The sequence below is a fragment of the Melanotaenia boesemani genome, chromosome 22 (assembly GCF_017639745.1).
Source record: "Melanotaenia boesemani isolate fMelBoe1 chromosome 22, fMelBoe1.pri, whole genome shotgun sequence".
NCBI classification, from domain to species: domain Eukaryota; kingdom Metazoa; phylum Chordata; class Actinopteri; order Atheriniformes; family Melanotaeniidae; genus Melanotaenia; species Melanotaenia boesemani.
In genome coordinates, this window is record NC_055703.1 from 6,368,424 (window position 1) to 6,394,219 (window position 25,796).

The window sequence follows — 25,796 nt, forward strand, 5'->3', positions numbered from 1 at the left end:
ATGATTCTACAAGGTAATTATAGATGTTTAAAACGTAGCTTCACCCCTGGTTTTGTTTAATCAAAAAAGCTGTTAAGTGCTTCATTTTTATTGCTAATCTAGCTGCACCTTTGACTTTTAGATTTGAGTTGTCCACCGAGTAGTTAGCTTGCTTCTTAGCCAGATGACTTTGTTTTCCAGGGATCCCAGTATTTTTTTCTTTCCTTTACAGGTAAGATGCATGTGAAAAAAGTACCTCTAATCTCAGTTCTCAGCTTTAATGTATGTGGACATGATAAATAGACATCTGGTCCTCATGGGATCTTATTCAGTAAATACAACCTGAGATGAGCAGCTCATGACATATTTCACTGTCATCATTTATTTAAAAAAAACGAAGTCAAAATGCAGATTTAGTGCGTGAAAGTCCACCATGTGATCCACTTGTAGAAGCACTTTTAGCAGAAATAACTTCTGTATGATATTATCAGTGTCTCATATCATTGTGGAGGAACTTTCATCCATTCTTGCTTCGGTTCTTTGAGGTTTGCAGTATTTGTTTACTAGCACCTCTCTGAAGGTCCAGCCACAGCATTTCAGTCTGGTTGAGGTCTGGAGTTGACTGGATTATGTCAACATCTTGATTTTTTTTTTTGTCATTCTGTTGTGCTGTGTTTGGGATCATTGTCCTGTTACATGCTCTACTTTTAGCTGTCAGACAGATGGTCTCACATTTGACTCTAGAATACTTTGGTATCCGGAGGAGTTCAGGGTCCACTTAATGATTGCAAGATATCCAGGTCTTGTTGCTCAGTGATACCCAGCCCTGGTTCTCAAGGCTCACATTCCTGCAGGTATTCAATGTTTCCCTGCTGCAACACACCTGGTTAAAATTACATGGATCTCTGACAAGTTCAGCACAAGCTGAGCTGCCAATTTTAGTCAGGTGTGTTGTAGCGGGGACGCATCGTAAGTCTGCAGGACAGTGGTCCCTTGAGGACCAGATTTGGGTATCCCTGCTGTAGCTGAATAATCCCAGATCATTAGTCCTCCACCTCTGTGCTTGACAGCCTGTATCAGATGTATATGATATGCTGTGTCTGATTTAGATTCAGAAATCTTATAAATCTCAAAGGACAATTCATTTGCAGCCAGACCCGTTCAATAAAAGAAAATAGAGGATAATTTAATAACATACATTTAGACAGCAGTCAACAACATCACTCTACCACACTGTGCATGTTGTACAAATTACTTCATGACCCACTCGTCACACATAAAGTGTCACAGGACAATTAAAATGAAAATAAAGAAATAAAATAAAAAGGCATCATTATAAGTTGCTGTCGGCATTCAGTAGCTTGGTAGTTTTTTTTTTGTTTGTTTTTTTGTGCTTTCAGACCAGTCATCTCCACTTTGGTCTCATCTGGACGTTGCTTTGAAAGCTTCTTTTTAGTAGAGAAACTTTCTTCAAGTAATCCTTCCAAACAAGCCATACTTGTTCAGTCTTTCTCTAATTATACAGCCATGAACTTTGACCTTTAACATGCTAACTGAGGCTGGGAGGTAGCTCTTTGTTTTTTATTTTTCACTTTCTCTGAGCATTTAATGGTCTGATCTTAGGCTGAACTTGCCGGGACTAGCGATGTCAAAAAATCAATTATCAGATACTAATCGATGCAAACATTTAGTATCTAGTTGGATATTAATTGGCACGGTTATTGATACTTAAATGCCTTTGTTTCTTGGAAAGGACCATCTGCCTTTATCCATTTTCAACAGGCCTTACAGTGGGCAGCCCCTCCCCTTACAGCAGCCACGTGATGGACCCATTGTTTACAGTGTTGCCAACTTAGAGACTTTGTCGTGAGTTTTAGCAAGAGATCTAAAAAAACAAAATACAACTTAGTGACATTTTCTGGTGTTATTGGAAACTTTTGGATCATTAATTCTTCTCAGTGAGTAGGAGGCGCTGCCGCGGGCCCCTCCCCCGTCCAAAAGCACTCACAGTTAAGAAACTTTGAATTTTGTATTTGTGAATAAATAGTTTGGCAATGATTATTAATTCCTACAAGACTGATGTAAACCAATGATTCCTTCTCTAAGATCATTATGTCTTTCCTCCTTAGCGTGGTGGTAACACACACCTACCTGGTCCTACCGAAACATTCACGCTGGACGTCTTTGCCTCACAGAGTCTGCATTATGGCTTATATGTAGTTAAATAACACACTGTAATATGTTTAGTTGTTCTTCTGATATTTAGTTTAACTAAGTTTAAGACCTGGTTTGGACCATATAAGTCCAGTTATGTAACAGCTTAGAAATGAAAGGTGTACCTTCCTCACATGACTGTAGATCAGCATGATCATAAAGAGTTGATTGAGTTTAATGAAAGATCTTTCATCATGAAGTGATACAAATGTTAGATTTTAATCCTCAGAGAGTAAAGAAAATCTCTGCCAGCTTATTACAATAAAAACCTGACATTGTAGCTTTCAGAACTCTTAGCTGTAGCCTGATCGGTCATCTTGGTGCTTGATGGGATCGGATCCCATCTCAAGAAATAGTGGTTTAATCAGATTTTAATACAATCTTGTTTTTGTGCAGAAAGCTTTGGAGCTTTGTTTTTGTAGCCTGTAGCCGCCCCTTCCTGCCTGGTGTTACTAACATGTTATTCTCATTGCTTTCTAATTCATTTTTAAACACCCTGCTGTATCAGGTTTTAACTGCATTAATGTGTTTGGGCTTAAAAACACGGAGCTGGCCTTTGTTCGGCGTCTTTGATTTAGGGTTTGAAGAAATATGTGAAGCCGAAGGTTCACCCAGGCAAAGATGGCAGGATAAACAAAACTACCGAAGTTTGACCATAAAATAAGGGAACATTTAGGTTTATTTTCTGCTTTCAAGATTGCATCTGCATAAGTAAGTTGTGGTTAAAGTTATAGTGCTGGAGGTTTAACAATATATGTGTGTGTTTGTATTTTCTGCAGCCAAATTGAACGGGAAGAGCTTGAGACGGAGTACGAGAGAAAGAGGATCCTGCTCACAGATGAAAACAAGAAGCTATCCAGTGAACTGAAGAAGGTACCATATCTGCTCTTCATGTTCTATTTATCACACTCTCGCACTCTTACACACCTAGAAAATCACAATCCAGTAACCCCAGGTAACCCCATTTTGGACGGCTCCAACCCCATCACATTCCTCCCTCCACCCCCTCTTCCCCGCAGCTCCAAAGAAATCACTGTTCAATATCCCCCCATGAAAACAGCCTGCAGCCCGCTGCACGGTCGGATGGAATGACTCTCTGGATCCCGCTCTGTTGACTTTGGAAACGGCTCCTGGAAGTTCAAAAAGGCCCCCAACTTAAATGCTTTCTAATAGGTGGGAGGCAGCCTGACATACGGAATAAAATGTGAGAGTGCTGTTTTTAAAGTCTGCGACTGATAAAATGCTAAATTTCTCCATGAAATACTGGAATTAAATCTCTGTAGCTGTTATTCATATACATATATGAAATGATATCTGCGTTCTTTAAAGCCGTCTTATATGTAATATAAAATAATTATGGGTTTATTTGGATTTTTGTCTTAAAAAACAAAAGATGCGAGCAAAAACAAAGAGATCCAAATTTCTGACCTTGTTTGAGAGTAAGATACTTGAAGTACTTGGGATATTTTCTTGGCCCACTTTGAGCCCCTTAGTACCAACGTGGCCTAGTTTAAACACCACAGCCTACCTGAGTATTGTTGCTGACCATGTCCATCCCTTTATGACCACAGTGGAGCATCTTCTGATGCTACTTCCAGCAGGATAATGCACCATGTCACAAAGCTCAGATCATCTCCACCTGCTTTCTAGAACATGACGATGAGTTCACTATAAACAGACTTGAGTAACACAGTTAGGAAATAATTTAGCTTAAAGAAAAAGTAATAAGTTTATTCATATTTGGTCTATTTGAGGGGACAGCACAGCTGTAGAGTTGAAAAACGACGCAATCAGACAAGTGAAACTTTCTTCCTTCCATAGCGGCTGCATCGTAATGCAAAATAAAGACACACCATGTCTATGAAAACCTGCACACACCTCCGGGACGGTGTTGCATCAGTGTTATGTGAAATTCTCTGTTCTACTGATTTATACTGGTTTATATAGAGGAGGGAAGAGAAGACATGGAGATGCTGCCTGTCCTAAACATGTCTGAAAACACAGTAAGACCCGAGACAGGGGTCAAAGGACCTGAACTACTTTAATAAATTAAATGCTACACCCTTTAAATGTTTTAGTTTGATTAAGCATGGCCAAACATTTCTTTTACGCCTGATGATTCCCCATAATTACAACACACTGAAATTAAAAATGTGTCTCTCTGTCTGAACCTCTTTTTTCTGACTTGATATCATTAGGCCTTGCTAAGCTTTCCCACTTTCTGATGGTTCCACACCTGGTGCATTTTCTTCATTATGTCTGGGCATGAAAGCAGGATTTTGAAAGACACTCTCCAGATGTTTAATCACTTCTGTGTAAATCCATTAATAATCTTTGCTGTTTGAAAACAAAACCAAAGAGTTATGGTTCTGCTAAAAGAAGGCAACGCTTATTTCAGCATGTTTATGTTTATTTCAGTGGTATAAAACATTATTTTATGAGCTCGGCTGTCCTCACACCCCCTCCAAACATCTGTTGCAAAACTGCGTTAAATTACTGTCGGGGCTCGTCACATCTCCGTCGTGATCAGACAGCAGAAACGTGCCCGCTAAGTGAGGCGTGCCAGCAAACAGCGAGGCAGCTCCAGACCTGTAATGGTGCTTCAGCATTAGGTTTCGTCACAACTCTGATTTTGCAGCACTTTTCAGATGAGTCAAACGCTTCTTTGTGGTCCCTTTGTGTGAAGCATCTGAACATGGACTCATGAAATCTGTCTTCATCACTAGTCTGATAGATTTTACGTGTTATTGAACAAGTTACTGTGTTAAATATCTTTTTTTTTTTTCCTTGTATGTTTGTTCGCTCAGCTGACCAGCATGTTTGAGAAGATGAGCAGCTCCAACCGGCAGCTGGAGGATGAGATGAGGGAGCTGGCTGATAAAAAAGAGAGCGTGGCCCACTGGGAGGCCCAGATCACTGAAATCATCCAATGGTAAGATGCAGCAATCTTCTCAAATTTCCCAAAGTAATGCCTGAGGGGTATACTTTTCCACTCATGATATATTACAAACTAAAAGATGTCTATCTCTTTCTCACACACACACACACACACACACACACACACACACACACTTAGTCTTGTGGCATATTGAGTTCCTCCTTACAGTAAAGCTGCAGCATGTCTTGCATACCTCCTGAAGATCTCAGAGCTACTCAACCCTCCCTTTCCTCTCAGATCATTTCCCATAACAGCTGACACCTCGCCAGCTGCTCGGCCTTCCTCTGTTGGACGGGTCTGAAGTCTTCACATAGCACACATACCATACACACACAAACAGAAAAACACACACAATACAGCCACAGAAACACACATTAGGCGCTGTGGCCGCAGCACATTCCAGACATGCACATACAAATTTAGTGACCAGTGTTGCCCTCTGGTGGCGGTGCAATGCCACTGCAATCACTTTATTACATCTTATCTTTTTATTTCTCCCGATGTTTAATGTGCTGATTTTGTCCAAATTAAGCAGATCTGTGCACACAAAATACTTTAAATTGTAACCCCAGTTCCCCTCATCCCCGTCATTTAGTCATCAATCCTGTTTTGTTGCCACATGTATGCGTCTTTCTGCTGAAGAATGTTTGTAGAAAGGTTCAAATATGTTTGGAGCAGAAAACGAGGCAGGACTGATGATTCAAATATTTTATCTTATTTATTTATTCTATCTTAATTTAACCAGGAAGTCCCATTGAGATTAGGAATCTTTTTTACAAAGGAAACGTGGCCAAGGGAGCAGCCATTCCAAGTCCACTGTATAAAACACATAAGACAGCTATTCATGCAGTATCTTAAATGATACAATGACATTCCCCCCTCATTGAAATTTAAGAGTTTAAGCTTAAATAGTTTTTTGGGAGATTTTTCCATGTGCGATGTAGGAAAACGCTGTATTATTGAAGTCTTTCAAAGCCTGGGGAACACTGAAGACCATCTACTTGGCCGTGTGAATATTGTAACTACCAGAGCTGACAGATATTTGTATGGGAGGTCACCCGTTCAGTCAGTGTGCCATCAGATGTCTTAGTTTGCAAACAAGCTTTTGATAAAATCATAAACTTTATTTGGGTTACATCAGTTATTAGGACTGTAGAATTAATGCATAAAGATATAAAGTAAAATTTATTGCAAGTCATTCACAGACATGTAATTGGCTGTGTGTGTGTGTGCCTGTGTGTTCTGCAGGGTGAGTGATGAGAAGGATGCTCGGGGCTACCTGCAGGCTCTGGCCACTAAGATGACTGAAGAGCTAGAGGGACTAAGAAATACGAGCCTGGGAGCGAGGGCCACGGTAAAATACACAAACACACACCAGTTTATCTGCTGCAGGTCTTACTGAGGCCCATGTTATGCCATGTCATTACTGGATGTTTCCTTAAGCACTTGTTTCCCTGCTCTATTCCAGGACATGCCCTGGAAGATGCGACGTTTTGCCAAGCTGGACATGTCCGCTCGCCTCGAGCTGCAGTCAGCTCTGGACGCTGAGATCAGAGCCAAGCAGTGCATCCAGGACGAACTGAACAAGGTCAAAGCCGACAACATCTCCACAGAATGGTACGGACGCGCTATTCTCACAGCTGAAGATGTTAAACTTCCATAGAGAGAGTTTAAAGTTGGATGAACATGATCTGACGTCTTATCGTCTGTGATCCGCCAGCAAACTGCAGGAGGTGGAGAGCAAAAACCAGGAACTCCTGTCTGAGATCGACCGGCTGAAAAAGGAGACGGAGGAGCTGCGAATGAGAAGAGGCGAGCATAGCCAAACACAACAGTTGAAATGGTCCTAATGCAGCACCAAAACACACATCCAGTCTTGTGGATGAAGGTTTAAAGTCGTCACACACTGCACACTGGAACATTTCCTGAGAGATTATAACAGAATAAAGAGTTATACCACAATCAAGCACCCAGATTAGAGTTGTTTGCATCAACATCCTTATTTGAGAAATAAAATCTTTGCTGCATATCGGTCAGTGCTAATCACAGAGGGCCGATGCCCTGCAGGTTTTCCATGTGTCTCTGCTCCAACACACCTGACTCAAATGAATGAGTCATTGTGCAGATCTTCATAGGCTGTTGGATTCTTTTAATTATAGTCAGGTGCGTTGGAGGGCTGCAGCCCTCATAGGACCGAACTGAGTAGCTCTGATATGGGTCATATGGACCCACCCCCAGTTCTCAAAAACAAGTCCTGTGACTCAGTTTGTTTAAGTCACCCTTTGATGTTTTAATACTTAACTGCGGTTTTGTTATTTGTGTCTATAGGTGTCAAGCACCAGGATTCCCAGAATTCCTTCTTGGCTTTCCTTAACGCCCCCACCTCTGCCCTTGACCAGTTTGATGTAAGTTTTTTCACCTAAAAAAAATCCACTCGGGGGCCTAATCGTATATCTGCCTGAGATTAAACTTCATGCTTTTGTTCATTGTTCTGTTCTTAATTTTGCTTTTGGTTGTTTTCGTTGCATCATTCCGGTCCATCAGGACTCTTATTCCTCATCTTCATCCTCTTTAATTGAGTTTTGGGAAGATGTAAGTTAATCTTGGTTAGACGGAGGTCCATGTGTGTTTGTACCCATGTATCAGTAGCTGAACCTTGTAGGATTTGAGCAACTTAATAAGAAAAACTGCGAGTATATGTGTCTGTGAGTGTGTGTCTGTGTGAGGAAGAACAGATTTCACTGAAATCCTTCAGGAAAACTTCAGTTTACCAGCCATTTTCATGAGGTGCTTGCTCGACCTCGTAGGTTAGTGGTTATAGAACATCAGCAACAGGACTGTCAACTATGGAGCTATTGGGACTTGTATCACCCTTTTTGTAAGTTTAACAGTAAGTACAGGTACAAATCAAATCTACAAGCACAGATGAGTTCTGCAAGTCTTAAAATAAAGTTATATTTAAGAGGCCTTCATAATACAAGTCTGAACATACAAGTTCAGATGTCAGATTAATAAAAAAATCATTTTCTCCCCATTTTTTGCAGGGCGGTCGGGCTTTACAGGGTTAAGAATAAAAGTAAATTTTAAGTACAAATCTTAAAATAAAATTAAATTTCACAAGTCTTAAATACAAGTATATTTTACAAGTAGGGATTAATTCTGCAAGTATGAAAATCCAAATAAATTTTACAAAGATACTTTTCAGTTTTACAAATACAAAACACGTGTCACACATGTTACACACCAATCACACACTAGAACCAGTCACATTTCTTCAATTCCTAGTCAGTCACCCACAGAGCTGACGCTGTCCAACCATCGTATCTCCCTAAATGTTATTTGGTTTATAGATTAATAAAACGTTTAAGAATCCTTAGAGAAATTAACTTACAGTAGAGATTTCTTTCGACCTTTGGGGGGCTAAAACAGTCGCACTGGCCTTGGTCAGACGGTCGTAGTGGTACTTTTATTCGATTGTGGACAGAAAATCTTTATGCTGTCCATGACTGGTTAGGGATTAGAGAAATCTGATTGGTTCTTGAGTGGGCGAGTAAAATGTGGAACAAATGTTTTGTACTTGTAAAACCGACTTGCAGAATGAACCCATACTTGTAGATTTGGTTTGTACCTGCACTTGTTACCGTTTTAAACATGGACGTACACGTTCCAGCACTTTTGTCCCTATTCTCGCTCCGTAGTCAGCCAGGTCTTGTCTCTGTGCTACGCTGACTTTCTCAAGCTTCTCCTTCCTCATATCCATGTGTATATTTTTCCATCATCACCTCGTAGTTTCTGTCCTCCTCCTTGTGGATAAACCATGCTGTGACGCTGTGTTTCCCAATCACAACTCCTACTTGCATAGTTCTGAGATGTTCACCTCCTCAGATTGAAAAAGGGTTGGGAATCGCTGCCTGATGTAAAAAGTCCTCCTCCCATTGTCAAGTTTCTGTCTCAGTCTGTATGAATATGTGTTAGCCTTTCTAATATTCCCTCCTCTGTGTCTCTGCCACTCTCCGTCTCTCTTCTTGCCACTGAAGCGCTCGCCATCCGTTGGCCCAGCTAGCAAAGGCAGACGTGTAAGCATCTCACTGCGCTCTGCACCGTCTTTAAATGTGCCTGGTCCTCGTCTCACTGATGAGTCCTTTGTGTGTGGTTGTTGTGGCTGTCTGGTTGCATGGCAGAGGGATCATTTTTAATATTCCTAATGAATGTTTGGGTTCTGAATGTTTTGTCTGTGTGTGCTGCCTGCTGGTGTTGTTTTCTTTTTGTGAATTGCACCTTGGTGAATGGCGATGCATGGATTGTGGTGTACGGGTATGCTTTGGGTGTTTTAGATTAGTGTGGTCGCTGGGCAGTGATGTGATAGAAAAGCTGGGGGCGCAGTAAGGTTGTGGTCAGTTTCTCTCTGGCTTTGACGTTATCTGGGCCACAGTTTTGTTGTGTTAACATGGGTGCTAAATATGGCTCCCTAGTTTGACTTCTTTTTAACGTTTTCCTCTTCTTTCTGTATCATCCTAGGTGGACTCCATGGATAATTTCACCCCCTCCAACACTCCATCCCGGGAAGACGACCCCAAGTCCCACCTCAAGTCACGTTCACGTTCACCCTCCATGGCCAGCGATATGGAGCCTATAGAGGTCAGAATAAGTCTGTTATTACATAAAATCACACTTTCTTTTATTCTACCACAGCCAGAGTACAAAGTTGCTTCTTTAACTGAAGCAGTTTTAACTGCTAAACTAAAGATTAGCCAGCTAGCTTAGCACCAGAATCCACCCTGGAAACTTTACAGGAATGTTTGGCATGTTGTGGAACAAGAATGAAATACTTCCAGATATTTACAACAACACTCACAAAGCTGACACTGTGGCTCGAACCACCCATTGTGAGTTAGGGATAATTCAGTTATGGAAAAATACAAGGAATCGCAGTGAGAAGAGACCTAAGCCAGCAGATGCTAAGCTAAATTGAGCTCAGCATGTTCTCAGACTGTTTGAGACTTGTGGTTTTAATTTATTTATTTATTTTTATTCCTGCGGCATCTTGGTTGCATCATGGCTTCGTGATTACATCTCTTCTGTGCGTGTCACGGCGAGTTTTACATTCTGATGCTGGTCGAATATTTATATATATTTCTCTGAGCAGCTCGTCTCTGGTTTGGGTTGTAAAGTTTGAATAGTTTTAAGTCTGCTTTCTTTTCATTCTGCAGAAACTGGATTTGTTTGCTTTTGCCATCCAGACATGATAGCTTTAAGTGCTAGCATGCTCTCATTCCTTGTATTTTTTGTATGCTTTTGTATTTTTGTTTTCATTCCTCAAGTTTAGGCAGAAATAATTCCTGTTTTATTTTTATTTTTTTTATTTTTGCATCCGTTACTCTCTGTGGACCACAAGTTATCAGTCTGGGTTGTTTTTGATGAGGTAATTCATACCATAGAAGTAAAAGTCTGAAAACAACCAAACACAGCTTAAAGAAAGTACAAATAAACAAACACATGAAGAAAAATAACAAAATAAAGTTTAATTTCGTTTTTTAAGTTTCGTTTAATTTAGTCACGTTAATCTTCAAGCACAGCGCATGTAGTCGATGCGAATTCCACATAATTAACAGGAAAATCAAGCTGAAAAATAAAAACACCCACCCACCATTTTCTAAATCAACCTTTCAGTCAGCTTCCTTTAGCTTTAGATAAGAAAAGTAAAAGATCAAATAAATGACAATAAAATAACACTGAATAATATAGAAAAACAAAATGAGAGTAAAATGCAATTAAATTGAATAAATAAATAGCTATAAAATAGAATAATATAAACTAGAATAGAGTAAAATTTTAATAATTTAAAATAAAATAAAGTAGAAATTACAATAAAATGAAGTAAATTATAATCGAATATAGTCATTTAAAACTGATTAAAATGAAAATAAAATAATCAAATAAAAATATGAATGAAATTAAACTTAATTAAAATAATATAAAATAAAAACTAAGAAATGAAATAAATGAAATTATTTATCTGTAACTTTGGCTGTTAACGAGGATTTGTTGGTGGCTCTGTATCAACGTTTCTGTGTTTTCTTCTGCAGCTGATAGACCACCCTCCCCGTGCCGTTCAGACCCCTACCATGCGTTCAGGAGGGTATGGCAGTATCGGACGCTCATCACCGAAGGTTAGACACTGGACTACTACTACTACTACTACTAGTACTACACTCTACTAGATGTTCTCTGCTAGACAGCGGAGCCTAGAATAAACATTTCATCATGTGTAATAAATGACTGTGTTGCTCTGCAGCCCAAAGCACATCAGTTTATTGTGAAGACCTTCAACACGCCCACAAAGTGTAACCAGTGCACCTCCCTGATGGTGGGAATTATTCGGCAAGGCTGTACGTGTGAAGGTAGGAAAAGCACAAAGTCTTGAAGTAAAAGAGACGTCATGAAACGAAATGTTTTAAAAACTGAATACCTATTGGAGCCTCATCTGACTTCCTGTGTTTCCATGTGTTCAGTGTGTAATTTCTCCTGCCATGTGACCTGTGCGGACAAAGCTCCAGCTGTGTGTCCAGTACCCCAGGACCAGACCAAGGGTCCGCTGGGCATCGACCCGCAGAGAGGCATCGGTACTGCGTACGAAGGCCATGTCAGGGTGAGTACCATCAGAAAAAGCACCAGCTTGTTTGTGGATGCTGATGGTGGACTTGGTGAAGTGAACGTGGTTTTTGATGGAGCCATGCTTGGTACTGGTCTGGTTGTTTTGTAGTTAAAGTGAGCGTTTGTGTCTGCTGCAGGTGCCCAAACCAACAGGGGTAAAGAAGGGTTGGCAGAGGGCGATGGCGGTCGTCTGCGACTTCAAGCTGTTCCTCTACGAACTGGGAGAAGGGAAAGCAACACAACCCAGTGTCATCGTCAGCCAGGTCATAGATATGAGGTAAAAGAAGCTCCTCAGCAAAGCTGCTCACTTTTTGAAGTTTCAGAATGAATTTCTGTTGTTTTCTGGTGTTTTGATCCTAATATTTAACAGAGAAGATGGAGATTTCATACAAATATTTTGCATTTGCAGCTGCATGTTCAGGCAAGGTTTATGGTACAAAGCAGATTTAACGTGTCCGGGGTTTCTTTACGTGGTCCGGGATACTAGCCTGCACTATGACGCTCTAGACACGCTGGATTAGCATCACAACACAGCTGCTGCCGAGGAAAGAAGGAAAGAGGACAAAAAGTACAGATTATGTGTAAAATGATCATTCATTAAGTCGTTTGTTAAATAAGTGTCTTGCACACAAGAAAGATTCATCAGTCTTAATTCTGTTGGATATAACACAGGATGGTTTTTAATCATCTTTTTACTTCTTTTTATTAGAGTTGGGACAGATTATTACGCTGGTTAAAGCCTACCAGTATATGTTGATACACAATCAGTTCATGAAATATATCCATTAAAACCTGTATGTATATAAACAATTACTCTTTTTAACAAGTCTGGTTTAGATGCTGCTTTATCCAACACCTGCACCTACAAGTCTGATGGGTAATGAGCGGCCTCTGCTACTTCAGCACGTCACTAATTTGGAGATAATTTAGTCTGAAAAAAATAAGACTGCAAGTTGGAATGTGTGTACGGCCAAGGTTTCCCGGTTCCCAGGGTAAAACGTTGTTAAACTAAGAAGGGAGGAGAGAATAGTGCATCAGACACTCCTGAAGCATTCCAGGTAAACTTCTAGCAGACAGGGTGGAAACTGAAGGGATTAACCCTCAGAAAAGTTGCTCCATGTCATCGTTCTCGCTATCAAGGATAATTCTAGAAAAGGCTGCTAGCTAAAATGCTGTAACCCTGCGTGACGATGTGACTCGCATGAAGGAGGTGAAGGAAGACGTAAGAATGTCCAGCTGAGGTTACGCTGCAGCTTGTTGAGCATGACGGGTCGAGTTCACAGCGCAGCTCTTACTAATGCTACTAAACCTGTGGAGCATTTCAGCGTCTGTCTGTCTGTTGGTGACAAAATTTTAAAAAGTTATGGATGGATTTTGATGAATATTTCAGGAAATCTCAGAAATGGAATAAGGAATAAGTGATTAGGTTTTGGGGATGATCCGGATCGCTGCCTGGATCCAGGGTTGTCTTAAAGGATTCTTTACAATGAGGAAATGGGGATTATTTTGCCATTAGAGCTTCTAATTCATCAGATAACACCCAGAATCATTGGCAAAAATAAATAATAGAAAAATAATTAAAAGATGACATCATGGTGGATGTTATAATCCAACATTGTTTGACCCGGATCATGTTGATATTCTGGATCTGACCAAAATATAGGGGGGTACTGGGTGGGCTGTTGGACCTTCAGGGGTTTTTGTCAGGTCAGTGACCCTATGGCAGGTCTGCACTATATATTATATTATCATTTTTACTATAAATAAATAAAGAACAATAACTATTAAAGGGAGCCTCATATCTCTAAAAACACACATCCCTTATATCCATAAATCCCCTGCTGGCAAAGAAATGGGCCAAATATGAGTAAAGAATAAATAAAACAGAAAATAACTTAAAGTGATTAAAAAAATATCAACAAAAGTAAAAAGAAAATGCATTAAAAATAAATATGCTTAAACTAATTTTCACCTAATAGCAAACACAAAACTGAATTAAAAACAGTGGATTTATTCTAAATGTAAGTTAATTTTTCTGAACTACAAACTTGCCTTGTGGCTGTCCAGTGGCTTTAGGTCATTTTGAGAACATTTCAAGAAAAAATTTGTGTAGAAATATAAACCTATGGAAATTATTTGATGCAGTTTGGTGAGTTTGATCTGAGTTTGATCCCACAATAAATGTAGGAGAAGACAGCAGGAAATCTTTTATCGTTCAGTGATTGATGTAAAAAATTAAACAAATGAAAATATTTAAGGCTCCCAGAGGAGGGAATGCCATCTAGATGTTTATAACTCACACTCACAGCAATTCTACTCGATGTTTAAGTTAATGCCACATTTGGATGAATCCATAAATATTATCATTGTAGTACTCAAATCTTTCTGAGAGTTGCTTTTGTTACTCATCCAGACTGAGGATGTCCTGGCTGAAATGTTATCAGATTATCCTGATGATGGTATTCTTTTGTCATTTTGTAATTTCTGTGGTTTCTTTTTCTTCCCTCTCTCTTTTATCCTGTTTTATGTGTGTATTTATGGACCCGAGTCTGTTTAATAAATTCTAATTAAATTTAATTTATTCCAAATCTTTAAAAGTCTGCAGGAACTTTGCCACAGTTCAGCAGAAGTTGCCATGGCAATGCAATCTGGTTAAAAGCTTTGTTGTTCTGGGAATCCAGAGTTGAACCTGACGTTACCTCAGTCATCCTGCTACAGGCTCCTGGATGGTTGGACAGCTTAAGTTCAGCTTGTTCTTCCAGCATTTTCTAACCTTTCCTCACCTTCATCACTCAGGGATGAAGAGTTTTCAGTCAGTTCTGTCTTGGCCTCAGACGTCATCCACGCCAGCCGCAAGGACATTCCCTGTATATTCAGAGTAAGTCGTCTTAATAATCTGCTGCTCCTTCGTTTTAATGCAGTAACATCAGTAACATTTCTCTTATGAGGGATAAGTTGGTGAGGAGAAATTGTCTAGATGTACCAACAACTAAATGTGATGCATATACCAAAAAATACCTTACATGACCCACCACCTGTCCTTCCTCCTGCAGGTGACGGCGTCCCAGCTCTCCCCCTCCAGCAGCCAAAAAACCTCCATCCTGATCCTGGCCGACAGCGACCAGGAGAGGAACAAGTGGGTGGGCCTCCTCAACGAGCTGCACCGCATCCTCAAGAAGAACAAGCTCAAGGATCGCTTTGTTTATGTCCCCAAGGAGGCTTACGACAGCACCCTGCCCCTCATTAAGTCCACCCAGTCTGCTGCTATCATAGGTGGGCATCCAGGCCGTTTACAGAGCGAGCTTTAAACTATGAGAGGAGAAGCAGTGGACAGATGTCCCCACTAATCATACCACAGATCCTGTCCTCCTGTCTCATTATTTAAAAAATAGTTTGTCTTTATTCTCTTTGTATCGAAGAGATCAGAGAAAAGGTTTATTTTTATCTTGCTGGCACTGAGACGTATGTCCAATTTGTCTTCAGATCACGAGCGTGTAGCCCTTGGCAACGAGGAAGGCCTTTTTGTTGTACACGTCACCAAAGACGGTAAGATCCACCTGAGATGATCTCATCATCATTCATTTCAACTTTTATTTGTGATCTTAGCTTTTCCCCTCTCGTCTTCCTCTTTTTGTCCACCCGTCCTCAGAAATAATTCGGGTAGGAGACAGTAAAAAGGTCCTCCACATCCACCTGATCCCTCAGGAGCAGCTGCTGGCAGTCGTCTCGGGCAGGAACCGCCACGTCCGCCTCTTCCCCACGCAGGCCCTGGACGGCCGCGAGGTCGAGCCTCAGAAGCTCGGCGAGACAAAAGGCTGCCAGAGCATCGTCTCCGGCCCGGTCCGGAACGGGTCCCTCACCTGCCTCTGCGCAGTCACCAAGACTAAAATCATTTGCTTTGAGGTGAGACAAACACCAGCCAACCCGTCTAAAGATTTGTAACTTTCCAGAGGTTAAAGAATTGTTTCTGATGCAGGTGAACAAGAGTAAAACCCGTCACCGCTTCCTGCGGGAGCTTCAGGCCCCGGGGCCCATTCAGTGGGTGGGTCTGCTCAGCGAGCGGCTTTATGTGGGCTATCTGTCCGGCTTCATGCGCTACAGGTACCGTTATCTCCGAATCTAAACACCGCAGAACTGAATCTAATTCCTCATTTGTCTCTAAATTGTTTCTGATGTCCTCCACAGTGTCCATGGCGACGTGTCCCCGGTCAGTCTGCTCCACCATGAGGACCACACCTTGTCCTTCATCCCGCAGCAGAGCCTCAACTCCCTGTGTGCCGTGGAGATCTCCAGCAAGGAGCTGCTGCTGTGTTTCAGCTATATCGGGGTGTATGTGGACTCTCATGGCCGCCGGTCGCGTCAGCAGGAGCTCATGTGGCCGGCCACGCCCAACGCCGCCTGTAAGTGTTCAGGCTGGACCGTTAAGATCCGATAAACACCATACATTTCATATATGTGTATATACTGTAACAAATTTTTATTTAGTCTTAAAGAAGTGAATAATGAGTTATCTCATCAGTTTCATAGTTTGGTGAATGTTCACACAAATAGAAAAAGAATTCTAGTGTCTGTTTTAAGGTGATGCCAACCTGTTTGCTTCTGCTCAGGCTACAACGCCCCCTACCTGTCGGTGTACAGTGAGAACGCCGTGGATGTGTTCGACGTCAACACCATGGAGTGGATCCAGACCATCCCTCTGAAGAAGGTCGGTGCCTACTGATAGCGCAGCGTCAGCAGCCGAGATCTAACTGGGGAGGGCTCTCTGGCTCCACCTGCTGGAGAAAAGATTAATTTATCCAACTAAAAATCAGATCTATACTCTTATAAAACGGATGATTACCACATCTTTGGACATTTCCTGATGACGGATGTCTTTGTCTGTAGGTGCGACCTCTGAATGTGGACGGCTCTCTGAACCTGCTGGGGCTGGAAACGGTGCGTCTCATCTACTTTAGAAACAAGATGGCTGGTAAGAACTCTTTAGTGTTTTAAATTCTCCATAACACATTTAACCCTCCTTTTTTGATACTTATAAATATTTTAAAAAAGCATAGATATCATATAGAAATGTAAGGAGTTGACTGTTTTAATAATGTGCTGCTTTATTTCCTTAGTTTTGTAGCAAGTCAGCTTACAGTACATTTATGTACTAAGAAAGATTATTCACAAATAAAAACATCAAAAGCTGAAAATCTTCAGAAAGTTCAGCTCAAGGTCAGACGTTGAATGTTCAGAGAAACTGAAAAAACCCCAGAAGATACATCTCAGACTTTCCAGGCCTCATTTGGCATCTTAGATGTTGAAGTTCATGACAGTTTAATTAGAAAAAGACCCAATGAGAACCAGATTACTTTTTATTATGTTTTAATACACACAGCCTTTGCAGTAAAAGGTCTATTTCAAAACATTAAAGCAAGACAAGTTGTTTTTGTCTCAGCCGTAGCATCAGGTACATGGTACAGCTGCTCAGCGGCAGGTTTCACTCTCATAAATAAATGAATTCTTGTTCTTCAGAGCAGTCAGTCTAGTTCAAAGTGAAACTTTAGCTCCTCAGTGAAGACGCCTCTGGCTGCTTTGTGGTCTTTCAGAGGGGGATGAGCTGGTCGTCCCAGAGACGTCAGACAACAGCAGGAAGCAGATGGTGCGCAGCATGAACAACAAGAGACGCTTCTCCTTCAGGGTGCCTGAAGAGGAGCGACTTCAGCAGAGGAGGTAGAGTCCCTGAGACAGCTGCAGGATTTACACTGAATATTTTCAGTGTCTTGACCAGCTTTCCTGGTTTCTGGTTTTCCTCCAGAGAGATGCTGCGAGATCCAGAGATGAGGAACAAGCTGATCTCCAACCCCACCAACTTCAACCATGTGGCCCACATGGGTCCAGGGGACGGGATCCAGATCCTGAAAGACCTGCCTATGGTACATTAACACACACACTCACATAAATAAGCAAACATTTAGCTTCCTGAAAGATCCTGAAGCTGTTTCTACAGAAGCAGAATCCCCTCACCCTTCATCCTCAGTGCCTCCTCACCCTCACTTCATAGTCAGTGCATGTTAAGTTGTTTGTAGCTGTGCACCCTCCTCACTCCTCTCCCCACGCTGCACTCTTGTCTTGTATGTTCGCTGTCTGCGTGTTTAAACCAGAACGTCCGTGTTCAGGAGAGCCGTGCAGGATTCAGCGGGTCGGTCAGCATCCCATCCATCACCAAGAACCGGGGCGAGCCGGGCCGCTCCATGAGCGCCAGCAGCGGACTGGGCATACGTGAGTGATGGCAGCCCAACATGGTTATCAGACATCTTAGAGCCTCTCCTTCCTGACCCCTCCATAACTCCCCCTTTGTCCAGGTTCCTCCTCTCAGAACGGCAGCGCTCTGCGCCGCGAGCTTTCAGGAGGAAGCTACGGGTCCAAACGCCAGACCATGACCTCTCCCTCCGAGAGCTCCCTGTCCTCCGGAGGAGGGATGGACTGTGGTGATGCTCCGCTCTCCCAGTTTGACAGAGAGGTCAGTGAATGCACCAAACCTGAACATACAGCTCCAACATCAAATTCATTTCACTGCTTCTTTAAACAGAACCACAACTTAAATGATTTATTAGATTATCAGCTTTTTTGGGATTTAAAACTTGGTATAAACATGATTTCTTTGTGGCCTTTCAATCTGGACCTGAGTGTATTTTAGATTTCCCTTTTAAATGGAGCCACATTTGTAAGGAACATGCATTTGTGGGACAAGCAGCAGAGTTGAGTATGTGTGTTGCACCCATGAAAACCTTCTAATCTTCTCTACCGAGCAGTTTAATCTGCTGTTGACTCTTGTTTTGAGCTTCTGGTATCCCAGGTGCTGCTACCCTGGTGTTTGATTATCAGCCGCTACGAGCATTGATCCTGCTACAGGGGTCAGATGGGATTATATGGTCAAAGTGTGGAGAAGACGTGGAGAACATTATGCCGATTGCCGCACTGAAAGGGTAACATGCTTTGGTGGAGGCAGTGTGATGGTGTGGGATCTCCCTCACTGGAAAAACAAGGCTTTTCCTCATTGGAGGAAATCTCAATGCAGAGAGATTTGGAGGTTCTGCAACCAGCAGCAATTCTGTTTATCCAGTCTGGGACTGAACTATATGTAAACGGACTGTTTCTAGTCACATGTTGACCAATTACAGCACTACTATGTGTCACATTCACCCACTCACACACACTCTAATACTAAGTGCTTTCTACTAGCACACACTCATACCCCGGGAGGCAACGGGGGGTTCAGGACACTTCAGGGGAAGCCTGGACTCAATCCACCAACTTTCCGGTTGGTAGACGACACTTGTAGGATCAGCTTGGTTTTACTGTTGGTACCAGAGTGGGTGGGTTTTCATGGGTACAACCCACATACTCAACTCTGCTGCTCATCCCACAAATGCATTTTGCTTAGAAATGTGGCTCCATTTCAAAGGGAAATAAACAGACTTTCCAACAGTATAAGATTTAAACAAACTAACCTCCTCTGATCAACTGTTACTAACTAATTCAGTGTGTTTGGTCGGATTTATTCAGCTTTGTATGAACAGACATCATGTTTGTTTGTCTGTCCTCCGAATGTGTAAGTTAGTCCAATGACTCCCTTAAAAAAACTGCTCCCTTTTCCCATCAGTCACAAACATCCCATCATCTGAAGGCCTCTCACTTCACCAGCCCAGCCAGCTGGTTAGCTCCCAGTAAGCTCAGAGCTCACTGGTGATGTAGTTCTCCCAGTATAGTGTAAATTCCTCTCCATCATATCAGAAGGACGTTTAAACCTAAACTCCAGCAGAATGAGCTGTTGTTAGTCATCCTGCAGAGATCAGATAGTGTCAATGGCAACGTCTACCCCCGCCCACGCACCCATCCACCCTCCAGCTGCCTGCCATTCGTCCTGTGGCTCCTCATCCTTCTGGCCCCATGAGTCCTGGATGCCTTCAGCTCCATTTTGTGCCCCATATCTCGCCTCCCTCCACCTAGCTGTACCCCTCGCTCCCCGCCTGCCACCCCCCTTCCTTTCCCACCCCAGCATGTTGTCTGTGGGCTGGGCGCTGAGTCTGAACTCTCCTCTGCAGTGGCAGGCAGTCTCACCGTCGGAGAAGACCCCCGATCTGAAAAGGGCTTTAAGGACCCTGCTTAGTAAGATGAAGGTAATGTTTTCAGACTGCACCAAACACACGAGTGAGAACACTGTGACACACACACACACACACACAGAGAACACACACAGTTACTAGAAATCTGCCACTCTTTGCCCCCACCTCATCACCGCCCCCCCTGATGCACCATCTCAGCAGCATCTGATTTACTTGTTGCATCTTTCACCCGAGCGTCAGCTGCACCACCAGTCAGTCGTTATCTTTGGTTGCTGATTGGACGGTGCAACGCTGCTTCCCATTGCTGCCCACCCAGCCAATCACAGAGCATGTTTGCCTCCATGCCGCTCCCCGACAATCTGCCCACGTTTCCAACCAGAGGATGAATAAAACTGGTTGGAAACGAGGTGGTAGAAGCACAAAATCTGCATGCTGTGATTATTTATGGCTCCATCACTGAAACAACCCTCAGGGGAACGGTGTGACGATGTGACCTGGAAACAGGATCATACAGATAAAACCCGAGGAATCAGGAAGAGATTCACATCCTGTGTACTGTAACACAATCTGCATCCATTTGTCTTTTTCTGATTCAGACTGTGAGTACAGTCCACCCCCCACCCCCCTTTCATCCGCCATGCCTGCATAGTTTGTTTCCCTCCAGCTGATTATTTCTGGAAGACGACGTCCCTGCAGAGATGAAGAGCGATGCACGTTGTAGCAAAGCTTCCTGCACCGCGGAAGGAGTCATGTTTTTAATGATGTCATCAGTTTCATGAACCAGAATCAATCCTCTCCCTCTTCCTCTCTCTCTCTCCTCCCAGGACTCGGACTCCCCCCGTCATTCCACGGCCTCCAACAGCTCCACCTTCAGCAGCCCCCCAAGTCCGGCATCCCCACACAAAACCAAGTCCCTGTCCCTGGAGAGCACAGATAGGATGGGCTGGGACACATGAACGCCCCCCTCCCTCATCAACCCGTCAACTTCTCACCCATCCGACCAACAGCACAGGACTTCAAACTCCTTCCCACCCCACCCCCTCGCCGCTGCCTCACAGCCCAGAGAACTGCACCTACAGCCTGCCCGCTCCCTCCAGACGGACATTTCGCCCACTTCACAACCCCCCTTGGGGCGCAAACACAACAAGATTGAGGGAAATCCTGAGGGAGGGGTTATAAATTAGTGGGTGTTAGAGATGCTGTAGGCACCCGCCAGCTAGTGAGCATGTGTTCATCCAGGAGGAGACAACCTCTCGTTTTCACTGTCGACTGAAGCATCGAGCTGCGCTGACACGACCCCCCCCCAACACCATCGCCCCCACTCCCCATTTATAGAGACTCTAAAAGGATTATTATTGAGAGAAGATGATTTGTACTTGTACATAGGACCAGCTGGGTTTCAGGGGACAATTTTAATTTATTTATCAATCTTAGACAAGGAAAGGTGCCGATGGGTTTAACAGCCCCCCCTCCTCACTTCCCACAAGTCGCTTTCTCTTCGGGTGCTGCAAAAAATTTAAGAAATTATGAAAACATAAAAAAAGGAGTTTTTTTTTTTAATTATAATTATTTTTATTTTGCTCCTGAGAAGTGCAGTGACTTTATATCTTTATTTTTGATCCGGCACGCAGCTCTCCTGACGTCACAAATCCAACCGTGCCACTCTCTTCCTCATTGGTTCAATATGAGTGACATCATCCGGCAGCCAGGGAGGTGTCCTCCATCGTAGCGTAGACTTTGCTGCACAACCAAACCGGCCGGCTCACAGACTCCCATCACCACCATGTATATAGGTTCAAAGTAGAGAGTAATATATGATAAGGAAAATACTATAGAGAACTACACAGGAAAATAAAAAAAAATTCCTGCTTTTGTTTCGAGTGGTTTATTTTTTTGGGGGGTTGTATTCACACTCAAAAGCCATTTAAACCACTTTCATTGTTTTTTGTCTTTTTTTTAACCAGTTAATTTTACATTTGTTTGTTTTTATATTATATGTTTGACACATTGCGTGTTCTTTTTAGTTTATTTTGTTTTTTTCCCCCTAAACTGATGACACTACTGCCTATACTGTATAGTGAACACTTGCATCTATCACACGCCTGATATCATTCATTTATCTCCACACGCACACAGAGGTGGTGTTTTTATGCAGCAGATGCCTTGTCCTAATCAGCTGTGTGTGCGCGTGTTACTCGGCTGTGGTACCATAAGCTTGATTTTTAACCAAAAAATGGACAAAAAAGAGGGAGACTATTAGTTTCTTTTTCAGCCTTCGCTTATACTGGAGAACGTTTTGACGGTTTGTTCATTTAAAATATTTAAAAGCTCTTACTTTAGAAGAGAAACACTAAAAATCAGAATGTAAACACTTAAAAGCTGTAAAGGCGGCACAATGAACGAAGCTGGAGCACTAAGCAGGATATTCACACCCTGTAACCTCTGCATCTCATTGGACCTAAAGGTTAAAATTTACCTGACAAACCACTCGTGGAGCAGGAAACCATAAAGGAACTGTGTATAAATGTGGTTATAATGAAGTTGTGCTGCAGATCTTGCATGTTTAGATGCTGAAAGGAAGACATAAGTTCTAGCACTTGTGTGGTCATTCCTGTCGCTTCCCCCGTTCATACACAGCAAATTAGTCATTCCATGTTGCCCCCCCCCCCCCCCCACCCCCCTTTTTTTTTATGAAGAGATTAGGAGCTCCGAGCTGGTTTTATTCCTTGCAAACCACATCTTAGAAAACTTTTAAAGCTAGAAACTCCCGCAGGAGTTTTTTTGAGGAAGCCGTCTTAGCCAGATGTTTTAATATTGTCTAGATGAGCTGATCCCAGATGTTTAAGCAGACAGGAAGGGAAACTCAGGAAATGTCCGAACCGATTAATTTTTGATGGACGGCAGGCGTGAACGAGGAAATCTGGCTGAGTCGAGGTGACCCGGGTTGTGAGGACTAGACTAGGTGACCTGTGTCAGGGGTGAAAGGTCGTCTGAGGGCTGAGGTCCACGTTACATGGAGAAAAATCTAAACGAACATTCAAACGCCTTTACATTTCAGTGAGGTCTTATCCACAGTACCTTTATTATTTTGCTCTTTCATATCATATTACACTTTTTTTCTAGGATTGCTTTGTAATAATTTGTACAGTTTTGCATGTTATAGATGTAATCATTTGTTTTCGGTTTATTCTTTTTTTTTTTTTTTTTTTTGGACGGTTTGGGCGTTTTACTGAGGATAACCCACTACAGGCGATGTAGATTCTTTTTTGCACAAAGATATTTAAGGTGTAAGGTCAAAACAAGACAAAACAACAAAAAAATGTATGGAACTGGCTGCCACACTTATGTGGAGAACTCATTATATTAACCTGACTCCGATGTATTTCAATAAAGCGGAGGGCTGTTACAAATACACATCCTGTGTGGTGGTGTGGTCATTTCATGTTTCCATAAATGCATCTGCAGCTGTTCTTTTAAAAAAAACTTTATTACAAATGAACAGAGGCTCAGTTTTTACATCTATGAACAAGTTCTGCCACTAAAAGAGGCAATGGGCTAACGTTTACAGCAGCTATAAGGACACAAACTACTCAGGAATTTACTGGAAGGGTGAACTCATCACTCAGACTCAGTTAACATTTTGTCTCCACACACCCTTCATCAGACAGGAGTTTGGATTTAGCTCTTTTTTTTCTTCCCTTTTAACATCAGACATCACTGCTCAGGTTTCAGACTTAAAAATAACTTGAATATCAGAGCTGAGGAGGTGAAAAGAGCCAGAAAATCATTTGAAATACATAAACTTGTGATGTCCAGAAGTAGAACAGTTGAATAAAAATGCAGAGCAACACGTTGGTGTCGTCACATTTTGTTTTGACGGGCTTTAACCCTTCTACCCTCCTCAAATTTACTCCTGTTGACCTGCGTGGCCAAAACAAAATAAAAAATTCCAAAAACTGCTATAAACAATTTTTTTAAATAAATCACTCAAACTCCAGATGAGCCAAACACAAGCCATGTTTATAAACAAGTATTTTGATTAAAAGCTTGATTTAAAAAATCTTGGATGTGTGAAAGATTAGCAGCAAAATCGATTTATTTTATGTAGCGTCAGTTCTTCAGTTAGATGCCTTGGTGCCAAAAATGTCTCATTAAAACATATTTTAATCTGTCATTAGTTTAAAAATGTTAATTCTGTAATGTTGGGCTTTTATTTAGAAGAATAGTAGTGATACGTCAGATTAAAATGTTTTCTAATTGTAGGCAATGGAAGAAAGTTCTTGTATTTTTACCGGTTTTATTAATCCGCTGTCTGTCCACCAGGGGGCGCCAAGAGTGATTTCTAATGCAAGATTAAAAAATAAATTAAGATCCTAAAAATGTAAGTTTTAAGTGGGTATGAAGTTTTTTGAGTGATTTATGAAAAAAAAAAATATTTATGTTTAAGTTTGTTTTTTTTTTATTTTTAGTCATGGACATTTTTGGCCATGAAATCACCAGAAGGTGCAAAATGCATCAACAGAATATAAAAGACATGAGAGGATTTAAAAAATGTGAGCAAAAAAAAAAGTTCATGCCACTAGTCATAACAGTAAAAATCATCACCAAATAAAAAATAAAGTTGAGAAAATGTACAAACATGCCCGAGGAGGGCGTAAGGGTCAAATACAAAAAGTAGGTCCAACAGTAAATCCTTCATCTTCCTGCATTAGCTTTCCACACGACACCATCAAAACCACAGAATCCACTTTATTTATGTAAACTGGCAACAATTTATTTGGGATCAACAAATTGTTGAAGTTTGATTTTTGGGATCAGCTGAGAGGACATCTTAAGGCAAAGATAGATTTCCCCCGCTCCCCTCCACCAGTCAACAGAAGTGTAACCAGGACTGGGAACCTGGGCCGGCTCCTGGATCCTCACATTCTTTACTTCCTAGAAACACATTTGTCAGCTGAGTCTGGTTTCTCCGTCATCCGTTCAAATTCCGGTTCAAGCCGTAGAGCCGTCCTCCTCCAGCACCCTGTGGATCCCGTTTCCTGGTCCGAATGTAGCCTGCGGGGCCGTGCTCAGGTCCCTGATGCTGCTGTGCCGGGATTGGCTCTCCAGCCTCAGGGTGGAGCCGTGTCTGGAGGGGCTGTCCAGCCGGTCGGTGCTGCCGTGTTTGGACTGGTCGTTGAGGCGCGGCATGCTGCCGTACAGCAGCCGCTCGTCTGGTGCCCGGAAACTGGAGGCCGTGTATCTGAAGAAGAAGAAAGGTGAGCTTCAGGAGACTCTGTGGGGTTCGTTTTAAATAAAAGATGAAGGTGAAACCGACCTGCCGTCTCTGGAGCGGTGCAGGCTGCCATGGTAACTGCTCATCTTGGAGCGTGCGCTCCGTACTGAGCCGGCCCGGCTGGTGCTGGCACTGGGGGGCTCGTCCAGCATGGCCAGGTGGGTGGAGGAGGCATGGGTGGAGGTCCCCTGAGTGGAGGTGCCCCTCGACTTCCTGACGATGGGGGTGTTGGGGTCTCTGAACAGCAGCTGGGTGAAGTCGGGCTCCTGAAGAACCTGTCGGCTGTCATTGACCATCCCACTGCAGCAGGGGGGGGAGGAGGAGGAGGTGGAGGAAGAGGAGGAGAAGAAGGGAGGTGTAGGCAGGGAGAGACGCATGAGGGTGGAGAGGGAGAGGGGGAAGGTGCCAGGGAGGCGGGTGTGGAAGGAGAGGATGGAGGAGTGGGTGGAGCAGGCAGTGGGAGAGGGGGTTAATGCTCTGAGTTTGGAGGGAAGGGGGGGTGCAGAGAAGGCCTGTGTTCACAGACAAGCCAGAAGGTCCTCACAGAGTCCACGACAAAAACTGAACCCCGAAGGGGTGGAGCTACAACCTGTTCATGCAGATTTTAATGTCACGTTCAACCCAATAA

General features: G+C 42.6%; 2 protein-coding genes across 7 annotated transcripts in view; one reads left to right on the forward strand and one right to left on the reverse strand.

Annotated features, from left to right (window-relative positions):
* Window positions 1-23,307, forward strand: part of cdc42bpab (CDC42 binding protein kinase alpha (DMPK-like) b) — an 84,065-nt gene extending 60,758 nt beyond the window's left edge. Inside the window, exons 18-43 of one of the 5 annotated variants that reach the window (XM_041975157.1) lie at window positions 2,973-3,066; window positions 5,001-5,125; window positions 6,380-6,485; window positions 6,600-6,748; window positions 6,852-6,943; window positions 7,460-7,536; window positions 9,169-9,207; window positions 9,650-9,769; window positions 11,218-11,301; window positions 11,427-11,532; window positions 11,644-11,780; window positions 11,923-12,062; window positions 14,582-14,663; window positions 14,839-15,058; window positions 15,269-15,331; window positions 15,435-15,688; window positions 15,762-15,886; window positions 15,971-16,185; window positions 16,393-16,490; window positions 16,670-16,754; window positions 17,374-17,497; window positions 17,583-17,700; window positions 17,944-18,046; window positions 18,130-18,287; window positions 19,873-19,947; window positions 20,718-23,307. In XM_041975157.1, the coding sequence (XP_041831091.1) occupies window positions 2,973-3,066; window positions 5,001-5,125; window positions 6,380-6,485; window positions 6,600-6,748; window positions 6,852-6,943; window positions 7,460-7,536; window positions 9,169-9,207; window positions 9,650-9,769; window positions 11,218-11,301; window positions 11,427-11,532; window positions 11,644-11,780; window positions 11,923-12,062; window positions 14,582-14,663; window positions 14,839-15,058; window positions 15,269-15,331; window positions 15,435-15,688; window positions 15,762-15,886; window positions 15,971-16,185; window positions 16,393-16,490; window positions 16,670-16,754; window positions 17,374-17,497; window positions 17,583-17,700; window positions 17,944-18,046; window positions 18,130-18,287; window positions 19,873-19,947; window positions 20,718-20,849 (3,121 nt within the window). In that variant the 3' untranslated portion in view covers window positions 20,850-23,307. Of the gene's footprint in view, window positions 1-2,972; window positions 3,067-5,000; window positions 5,126-6,379; window positions 6,486-6,599; window positions 6,749-6,851; window positions 6,944-7,459; window positions 7,537-9,168; window positions 9,208-9,649; window positions 9,770-11,217; window positions 11,302-11,426; window positions 11,533-11,643; window positions 11,781-11,922; window positions 12,063-14,581; window positions 14,664-14,838; window positions 15,059-15,268; window positions 15,332-15,434; window positions 15,689-15,761; window positions 15,887-15,970; window positions 16,186-16,392; window positions 16,491-16,669; window positions 16,755-17,373; window positions 17,498-17,582; window positions 17,701-17,928; window positions 18,047-18,129; window positions 18,288-19,872; window positions 19,948-20,717 lie in introns of all 5 variants that reach the window. The other 4 variants (XM_041975156.1, XM_041975159.1, XM_041975158.1 and 1 more) reach the window with 4 other exon arrangements.
* Window positions 23,308-24,004: 697 nt separating this feature from the next.
* The window catches only part of fzd3a (frizzled class receptor 3a), a 30,054-nt gene continuing 28,262 nt past the window's right edge, over window positions 24,005-25,796 (reverse strand). Inside the window, exons 8-9 of one of the 2 annotated variants that reach the window (XM_041975167.1) lie at window positions 25,211-25,645; window positions 24,005-25,135 (exon numbers count right to left, since the gene is read on the reverse strand). In XM_041975167.1, the coding sequence (XP_041831101.1) occupies window positions 24,886-25,135; window positions 25,211-25,645 (685 nt within the window). In that variant the 3' untranslated portion in view covers window positions 24,005-24,885. The remainder of the gene's footprint in view (window positions 25,136-25,210; window positions 25,646-25,796) is intronic. The other variant, XM_041975168.1, reaches the window with a different exon arrangement.